This window comes from Myotis davidii, unplaced genomic scaffold (assembly GCF_000327345.1).
Source record: "Myotis davidii unplaced genomic scaffold, ASM32734v1 scaffold765, whole genome shotgun sequence".
NCBI lineage: Eukaryota > Metazoa > Chordata > Mammalia > Chiroptera > Vespertilionidae > Myotis > Myotis davidii.
This window is the reverse complement of record NW_006296056.1, coordinates 1,450,662-1,460,860: the sequence shown is the minus strand read 5'-3', so window position 1 is coordinate 1,460,860 and position 10,199 is coordinate 1,450,662. Positions and strand designations below refer to the sequence as shown.

At 43.0% G+C, this 10,199-nt stretch overlaps 1 protein-coding gene across 1 annotated transcript in view; it reads right to left on the bottom strand.

The window, feature by feature from the left end:
* The window catches only part of KIAA0196 (KIAA0196 ortholog), a 47,255-nt gene that overhangs the window by 26,930 nt on the left and 10,126 nt on the right, over positions 1 to 10,199 (bottom strand). Inside the window, 4 exon segments of the mRNA XM_006770961.2 lie at positions 1,377 to 1,506; positions 4,121 to 4,248; positions 7,171 to 7,342; positions 9,028 to 9,141. Of these exon segments, the coding sequence (XP_006771024.1) occupies positions 1,377 to 1,506; positions 4,121 to 4,248; positions 7,171 to 7,342; positions 9,028 to 9,141 (544 nt within the window).

Sequence of the window (10,199 nt, the reverse complement as noted above, 5' to 3'; positions counted from 1 at the left end):
GAATAATGACGTCATTTGGAAATATACTTTAGACAACCATTCGGCATCAAATAAATCAGTGGTTCTCAACTTTGGCTGCACATTAGAATCACTTGGGAATCTTTTTAAAATCCTGATTTCTGGGCCCCATTCCCGAGGAATGTGCAGCCAAGGTTGAGAACCACTGAAATAAATCAACAAAAGCCAAATATAGTAATCCCAAGCTCATATTAATTAAAAATAGTAAAGTTTTTTAAAATAAAAATCTATACTATTAAGCAATTTTACGGTATAACTATCAAAATGGATTTGATAGTTAAAACAAACATTAAATATTAAAAAAAAGTGTAACTTGTCATCTTTAAATTCAGAGTGGCCTTTCAGGGGCAATTTGAAAGTTTCCTAGTTATATAAAAACTGAAGTAATACCACAGTTTTCCTATAGATAAAATTTCTTAAATGAAGCAGGATTACTAGTAAAATCAAAGTTATACTTAAGTTATGTTTAATTTCAAAACAGTATACAGGTTCCTTCTTTTGCCACTAGATGGCAGGCGTAACAGTGAAAAAGAACCAAACAAGATCAGAAGGTGAGAATCTCCTTATCATCTATGTTAGTAGTTATTAATGTTTTGGGTGAAATATCCTTCTGAGAAGATCATGACAGTTATAGGTCCTTCCCACACCCCTGCCCCAAAACACACATAAACTGACACTCTAGTATTGCATACTATAGTGGGGGTTGGGGGGTGAATTATCCTATATAATAAAAGCCTAATATGCAAATTGTTCGACCGGGAGTTTGACTGCTCACTATGATGTGTGTTGACCACCAGGGGGCAGCGCGGAACATGGCTGGTGTCGGCACTGGCAGTGGGCGGCAGTGAATGTGCTGCCGGCCAATGGGCACTGATGAGAGCAGGACCGTGGCAAGATGACGGAGCAGGTGAGAGGGCAGTGCCAGGCAAGGCGCGTGCAAGCGGGAACCTATTTGCCTGGCAATCACCCCGCAGATGATGACCAGCGACAGTGGCGGGGGGGCCCAACCCCAATCAATCTCCCCACAGGCAGGATGGTGGAGCAGGTGAGGGGGTGGCGGGGTGCCAGGCAGGGCTGTGGGGCTGCAAGGCTGGGGGTGCGAACTGGGGCCCCATCCCCGCAGGCCACCCCAAGGGACCCCACCTGTGCATGAATTTGTGCACCGGGCCTCTAGTGATTCCATAAAGACTATGAACCAGAGAATAAGAACCCTTGATTTAGCTTAATCTCATTCTTCAAAGATAAGAAACCAGACAGGATATGGATATTGCCCAGGGATCTTCCTTAGCAATGTCCTAGCCCACAATGGGTAACAACTAAGAACTTTTGTCTCTGCCCATTTCTTCTTCAGCAATTACCATTTTTTTCCACTCTGGTTAGGGGTTTCACTCCTGAGAAGACGTCAGCAAGCTCTGTCATCCGCTCTGAGCCCTCCTTCTTGTAATGCTCCCACTTGGCTTGCTTTTCTGAAAGCATTTGCTTGAACATCTATTGAAGGGACAGAAGAGATTCATTTACTTAAGAGAAAATCCAGATTAGGCCATTTACTAAGAAAGCCTGGATGACACCGAGTTTATTAGAAAAATATAATGTCTAACATTCACATTACCCTGCTGACATCTCTTAAGCCTAACTTCTTATACAAATGGAGGGGCAAAGCTGGCCCCTCCTTAATGCAGTGTTTCTCAGATCAACTGCATATGAGCACCCCCTGGAGGGCTTTCATGGTTACAGATTCCTGAACTCCACCCCTGAAGATTCTGGTTCAGAGGTCTTGGGTACGCCCAGGAATCAGCATTGTAACATGAAATGAAATCTGGCGACTACTGCTCTATGGTCCTTTCGAGGCAACAATTTCTAAGACGCCCAATACAAATAGAGCAAAACAATGATAATATGACTTTCTGATGGTTCAGTTTGGTTCCTTAACCTATGTATTCATCTCTCCTACCTCCTTCTACCCAAACCCTTTTTTGAGCATCACTTTCTGATTCTCCTATAAACCCACTAATTGAAACTGTGCTGCTTCTGATCTTTACAGGAAGGTGCATCTCCTAATTTAAGCCCCATCCCCCATCCCAAATCCCATCCTATAATTTATGAACCTGTGGGTTCAACCTGTGAATGAGTGTTCGAAGGGCTCAAAGCCATTTGGTCTATAATGAAGGCCTCAGGTTGATAGTGTTGTTGCTATTGCTGGCCAAATGGAATTGATGGATCCTAGGCACTCAAAATGATAGGGTGAACTCTATAAATAATTCTCACTGTTCCTCATCCTATTATTTATTTCATTGGTCACTCATCCTGCTCTATCATAAAGACTCCTCTGCCACTGGCCCCACAAAATTCCACTGAGCTTCCATCTGCAGATGGAGTCTCCCCACTCCATTGCTCGTCTTTTCAATATTCACTGTGAAAAAATAAAGAATTTCTTAAGAGGAAAACCAGTATTAATGCGCCCTTTCCTATTAAAATCCCAGGGAAATAAACCCCTGTACTTTTGTGGTATTTCTCTGATAATACAAAGTTATACGGAGACTAGTCGCTGAAATCATGCAGCACACGCATTAACATCAGGTTAATCATCAACATCTACTTTTTCTGAGCTCCCTCATCGGAGAACACAGTATCCTCATACCTAGGAGCTAAAGAAACATCCAGTACACTCCTCACCAGACTGAGGCAAGCTTAAGTATTGGTTCCGAATGGGCATTATTGTCCCGGGCTAGTTCCTGGGCTCACCTGCTCCAAACCCCCAAGGTTACTGTTTCCAGAACCTGGGCATTCCCAGGTATCTGCAATTTTTTGTTGTTGTTAATCCTCACCTGAAGATATTTTTCCATTGTTTTGTTTTGTTTTTTGGGAGTGGAAGGGAGAGGGAGAAACAGAGAGAGAAAAACATCTATGTGAGAGAGACACGACTGGTTACCTCCCACACATGTCCCGACCAGGGACGCAGGGACGGGGATTGAGCCTGCAACTGAGGTACGTGCCCTTGACCAGAATTGAACCCGGGATCCTTCAGTCCAGGGGCTAATGCTCTCTCCATTGAGCCAAATCGGCTACGGCAACCTGCCACTTTTATCATGCCCAGAGAAGCTTCTTTAGGGTAAGAAAAAGCCCAGAATCTCAGTGAACTCCAACTCCTTAAAGTCCTTAAAAGAGGACCTTGTTCAAATGCAAATCGTCCACCCACTTGGCCCTTTGCAACAGGCTATCATGGCTTTTACATGAAGACAAATCCTGCAGGGCCCAGCTCAGGCTGGCTCCGGCCCACTGTTCAAGCTCATTCTTTACCTCCTCCCACTTGCATTCTCTCCCCTCCAGCCAATTGGTCTTTTAGGTTTTGAGCTGGCCAGGCTGTTCCTCACCCAGAGGACTGGGACGTAGTCTGTCTTCTCTTTGGAATGTTCTCCACGTTCCCTATCACTGTCTTAGCTAACTCGGACAGGTCCCTTCTTCAGGCCCCGTCAGAAGCTTCTCTTCTCAGGGAAGTTGTCAGAGCGACGACAGGAGCCTTTACTTTAGGTTCCCAGAGGACTGTGTTTCTTTCCTTTGCAGTGATTCTCAACCTTCTGGCCCTTTAAATACAGTTCCTCATGTTGTGACCCAACCATAAAATTATTTTCGTTGCTACTGCATAACTGTAATGTTGCTACTGTTATGAATCGTAATGTAAACACCTGAGATGCCGGATGGTCTTAGGCGACCCCTGTGAAAGGGTTGTTCGACCGCCAAAGGGGTCGTGACCCACAGGTTGAGAACCGCTGCTTTAGAGCATGCATCTCAGCTTGTATTTGCATCTTCATTAGGGGGAGTCTCTGGGTCATGTCCATATCCCTTACTAGACTATAACCTCCACAATCCTGTGCCCTTCCCCCCATCACCGTGGCTCCAACGATAGCTGGCACTAAATGCTTGTTCAGTGGTTAATTCTGTCCTTTTTCATAAGAATTATCTCAGACAGTGAGAATCTGTAGCTTGAATCACAGATACTGCTACTAAATCCCAATCTTTAAAAAAAAAAAAAAAACACCTCACAAACAAAATACTAAACATAATAAAACTAAGACTTTGGTGATTATCCATTCAATATTTTTACCTCTTTGAGTATGAACTCAAATTGTGCAGTATCCAACAGAAACTGGAAGAGGATCTTGGGATTGTACCTCGAGTCTGTTAGGATCTGGTCCTTGATCTGACGAAGGCGTTTGTTGTTTGGGTCACAGGCTAGAATAGAAAAGAGTTTCCATTTATTAAATGTGTAGGGACTACCTATGGAATATAAATTCTTAAATATTTTCCTTCATTTTACAATTTTAAAAGGTAATCAGCAAAATGTATATCAACAACACGATAAAATTAATTCTAAGTACATGTATGCTATGGGAGAAAGTATAATTGAACTGTTAAATGGAATGTATTTCCAGATTCTGCAAGCATTGGGGGTTGATTTATTATCGAGTGTCGGATAGGGACAGGCAGAGCCTCTGACACCTTCTTCAGTCGCTGCAGGCAGTCCTGAGCCTGGGTGAATGCCTCCAGAGGGTTAACAGGAGGCAGATGAAGACCACACTTTCCTTCTGCACATATGACTGAAACACCATAAAAGCGAAATAAGCAGTTACTCTTCCCACATATGACTCACAGCCAGATAGGCAGATCATCTGTTTCTGGTAAATTATGACCTTGTGCAATCAGGTCAGTTTCCAGGCACAGAAATGGAAAACAGATGTGGCTGAAGATAAAAGCAGAGGACTCTGGCCGGCTGAGGTGGTCGCCGGCAGGATGCAAATCCAGGGACCCACTGGCTCCAGAGTCAGAAACATGGAGATGAGGCTGAGTCACTAGAAAACCACAGCTGGAGAGGATGAAGTGAGGGCTTGAGTTGCTTGTACGCTTGAGAAGGTAAGACTTTTGGTAAAGAAGATTATAAGCTGAGATGATGTAGTAAAATCCACAAATTAGAACTAGAGTGTATGTAAGACAAACTCAACTAATTAAAAAAACAGACCTGCCCTAGCTGTTTGCTCAGTGGTTAGAGCGCTGGCCTGAAGACTGAAGGGTTTCGGGTCCAATTCTGGTCAAGGGCACGTATCTTGATTGCAGGCTCTATTCCTGCCCCAGCCATGCCTGTGAAGGCGGCAACCAATCGATGTGTCTCTCTCACATCAATGTTTCTCTCTCTCTATCTCTTCCCCTCCCTTCTACTCTCTAAAATTCAATGGAAAAAATATCCTTGGTGAGGCTTAACCAAAGAAAAAGAAAAAAACCAAACAGATCTATTACATGATTAAAAACTTTAGCTATCATATTCATGCTGTGAGTAAGCTATACTAGTAAACTGAGGAGAGAGCTGGGCCAAGAAGCAAAATGATGGGAATAGCAAAAACAGCTGGAAAGTAGCTCTGGTGCAGTGGTTCTCAACCTTGGCTGCGCATTAGAATCACCTGGGAATCTTTTTAAAATCCTGATTTCTGGGCCTCATCCTCGGAAATTGTTTCTTTGTGACTAATGTTGTGGCCTCACCCCAACAAAGAAACAGAATTTCCGGAGGATGGGGCCCGGAAATCAGGATTTTAAAGAGATTCCCAGGTGATTCTAATGCACAGCCAAGGTTGAGAACCACTGCTCTAGTGAGAAAGGTTTAAGAAGCTGGAGACTTCTAGTCAGAAGACAGAGGCTGAGGAGAAATGCCACACATTTTCAAAGCTACAAAGGATGAGGAAGTCCAACTACTGACCACTCACAGGAAGTGGAAACAGATGGCAGCTAGAGGGACATTCTACCATTGAACCGGGGCTCACCTGTGGAGGTGTTTCACACAACCTGTGAAGCGCTGACCTTGATGGCCAATAGAGTCTCAGAGAGGACCTTGACCCAGAAAAGGTTAAGACCAATCTACCTTAATTAAGTGCTCTTGTCTAGACAGTTCCTCAACTCAGTGGGCCCATGCTTTCCTATTCTTCCCAAATTATACCTTTTCTTCTAGCATTTCTTCAGTCTAGAATCTCTTCTGTGTTTTTTTGTTTTTTTTCACTTTGAAACTTATCAAAGGCCAGTCAGCTCCTGCCTCCTGAGTGGAGCCTTCCCTGACCACCGCCACCTCTCCATCCCAAGCTATGTTTCTCTCTTGCTCTGGACTCAAATCCCACCATCTGTCTGGCTCTTAGTCATGGGTGCAGCCCTTGCATTACTTTCCTATTGCTGCTATAACAAATTACCACAAACTTAGTGGCTTAAAAAGACACAAATTTATTCCCTTACTAGAGGCCTGGTGCATGAAATTCGCACACGGGTAGGGTCCCTAAGCCTGGCCGGTGATCAGGGCCAATCTGTGGGGCGACCAGTGGAGTGATTGGAGGGCCCCCTGCTGGCACCTGCCTTGGCCGGCCTGGGGCCTGTGGGCAGCTCCTGTGTTGAGCATCTGCCCCCTGGTAGTCAGTGGACGGTCATAGTGACTGGTTGTTCTGCAGTTTGGTTGATGTGCATATTGGGCTTTTATTATATAGGAGAGTTCCAGAGGTGGGAAATCTGAAATGGGTCTCACTGGGCTAAAAGCAAGATGTCAGTGGGCTGTGCTCCTTCTGGAGGTTCCAGGGAAAACCCACTTTTTCATGATGCCGCCTTTCTAGTTCTGACTCTCGCTTTCCTTTACCTGACTTAAGGACCTCTGTGACTGCACTGGACCCACTGGAATAACTTCCTCACCTTAAGATCAACTGATTAGAAGCATAATTCCATCTGTAACCTTAGCCCTCCCTACCCCCGCTTTGCCACAAAATATAACACACCCACAGGTTCTGAGGATTAGGCCATGGACATTTTGGGAGGGAGCAGGGAGACATTATTCTTCCCACCACAGATCTAGTTATACTTTTCATATGTATACATCTGATCTTCCCAGTTTGATCAGTGACAAGATCCTTGAACAAGGGAGGTAAATTTGTTCAGATTCCAAGCACCTAGCAGTACCTGACGAAGGGGTTGTTCAGGAGGGCACTGACTTGTCCAAATAGGCACAGAATGACTAACTTAGAAAGCAACTCAATTCTCATCCAAGAGCTAAACCACTTTGCATCACGAAGCAGACCTTGGCTCTGAACGCCTTCTTGTGGAGCGATGCGGACGGCCACAGCTTCCGTGCCTTACCTGCGTCCGCCGTGTGGAGCATGAGCCACCGGATGGCCACGTTGCAGTCTCTCAGGCAGTTCAGAAGCCTTGGGATGTTGTCCAGGACCATCTCCTCCCTGAGGTAACCTTCTTTCAGGAACTGCTGCACTTGAGCGTGCACTCTTTCACTGGCAGTGGCATATCTGCTTGCCTTTGCAAATAAAAAACGTGAATCACATTTAAAAAGCGAATCACATTGAAATGAATCCCTGGGTGGATGATGACATTTCTATATGAGATGCCCAACATATGGACTGTAGTGGATAAGGCTCAATGGGAGTTTACTGGACATTTTTAAAAAGAGTATTGGACTGCCCGGCCAGTATGGCTCAGTGGTTGAGCGTCAGCCTATGAACTAGGAGGTCTTGGTTTGATTCCTGGTCAGGGCATATGCCTGGGCTGCAGCCTAGATTGCCTGTGTGGGGCATGCAGGAGGCAGCTGATCAATGATTCTCTCTCATCATTGACTTCCTTTCTCTCTTCCTCTCTAAGATCAATAAAGACATATTTTTTTAAAAAAAGAGTATTGGATTTAGGATTAAGAGACTAAAATCTAGTTCATGCTGTGATTAAATATCGGTGTGACTCTGGGTTTAACCGCTGCGTATTGGTTTCTCCAAGAGAACTGGATCAGGTGGTTCCCTTCTATTCTTGGGTGGAAAAGAAACATAAAAGCAGAAGCTAAGTTATCTGTTCTTCCCATTATTATCAATAAAGGAGTCAGAGCAGAGCAGAAATACTCAAAAGATGAGACTTCTACAGACAGATGAAAACTTCACAAAAACACACACCTCAGTGCATCAAAACTGAATTTGCAGACCTTTGGTAAATTTGGTCATTCTGATTTGCCCTCGGCAAGACTTAATGTCAAACATCATTAACCTCGTCAGATTAGCTTAAAACTATCACTAGATGCTTCATCAGGAGACTCTGAAGAATTTCTTACAATGTCACAAACAAGAAAATGCAATTTTGGAAAGAGATTTCAGTAATGAAAAATTAATGCTCGATGCTGGTAAGTATGAAAGCACCACTTTCTCCAATATATTTCTAGGAGACATTCCAGAATTGCAATTATTTTGTGCATTATTTATGGATTGCAACATATCAGAATAAAACATGCGAGGTCTTTGAATCAATATTATTCTATCCACACTGGAAACTCAAAAACTCAGATAGGTAGGCTGAGAAAGACAGCTGTTCAGAAATACCAAGTGTGTTCCCCAATAAAAGATTTTATTTTAATTCCTCTGACCAGGGATCGAACCTACAACCTCTTGGTTTACGGAACAAAGCTCCAATGAATTGAGACATACCAGCCAGGGCTACCTTGTGTTCTTTATTAAAGAGACACAATGTAGCCATTTAAACTTTAAGGAGAGGAATGCCTTCAGTCTTGTGTATCTTGCAAATCAGAAATGATGAATTTAAAGTACAGTGACAGGGCATATGTGTACATTCAGTTACTGTCTTCAACGCCCATCTTGTTGACGACAATATTAAAATTCTGGTTACCAGTAAAAGTAACCAGAACATAAGGACACAATCTTTAAGCAAGAACAAACCAAGTCAATGGGAACCACATGTCACGCTGGTTCATCTTAGGTGGCTGAATCCTCCTTAGGACCCAAATCTCCCACTTATGTATAAGATACAAGTTTAAAAATCTACAACTAATCTATCTTATTCTGCAAAAATCAGCTTTCATTATTCATTGCATTCATGGTTTTGTGGACATCTTCCAAATGCCTTGGGAAATCTACTGGGCTCATTTCCTGCCCTATTAATGCAGGCTGGAGGTTGTCTGAGAATCCTCCCCGATTGGCCAGAACTTACCTGTTCTCTGACATTTGCAAGGTCCAGGGTATTGTTTAAAGCAGTTTTTGCAGCTTTGTAAGGTTCCCAAGCATCTGCTAGATTAACTGTGATCCCCATGTAAATGCTAATTACCTAAAAGAGGAGACATTCACTCAGCATTTGCCACCCACATCAAGGCAAGGGGCTGGGAAAATACAGTTAGAGGATACATCGCCCGCTCCCATTTTAAATTCCATTCCAATGAAAACCAATGAGAAAGCAAGACGTTCCAGATACACAGGGAAGTGTTCTTACTTAGGAGGACTCCGGAACAAAAGTGACAATGTTGCTGTTCATGAACAATAAGTAAAAGGAGATTTTCCTTTCAAACTGTTAGATTCCTAGGTGAAAAAAAATGAAAGGGGAAAGAGAGGCAGAGACTGACTAGACGATGTTCTCAAACATTTTCACCTCAGTCTTTACACTCTTAAAAGTCACTGAGGACCCCAAAGAATGTTTTTGAAAAATGTGGATTATATCTATTGATATTTATATTACACACTAAAATTGAAAAATTTCATTTAAAATAACAATAAACCCATTACATGCTGACATATTTTTGTATTAAAATAATCAAAGTTTTTCCTCCAAAAAACTGAGAATGGCATTGTTTTACATTTATTTTTTTTTAAATATTACATACAATGCCTCTTTATCCCTATTAGTGTTTTTCTTTAAAATTCTCTTGATGTAATATCAGTATTTTCTCACTAGCTTTTTATTGGTTGGCATTTGCCTGGCATATCTTTTTTCCCCTTTATTTTCAGTGCACCAGGTGGGTCTGACCTTCCTTCATGCTCAGAGTGTTTCTGGAATAGCATCACGGCCAACACTTCTGTATGAAGCTCAGGCAAATGGAGCCAGACAATCAGCGTGTGCGTCTCGGTGGCTCAACCCTATTGTGTGAGAACTATCATTCGTGGGCTGGGAGCACCATCTGCTAATTGCAGCCTGTTCTTCCCACCAGTAAAGGTCCTCATTCGGGGCCTCATCACAGATAGTTTGAGACTCAACAGATGGTAAGAAACGAAAGAAATCTGCTGCCTGAGAACATGATCCAACTCACTGTTCTTTGTGAAAACCTCTATGAGCAAAGAAAACACTTAACATATATTAAGTATGTTAAGTCAGTTTTATTCTTTTAAGAATTA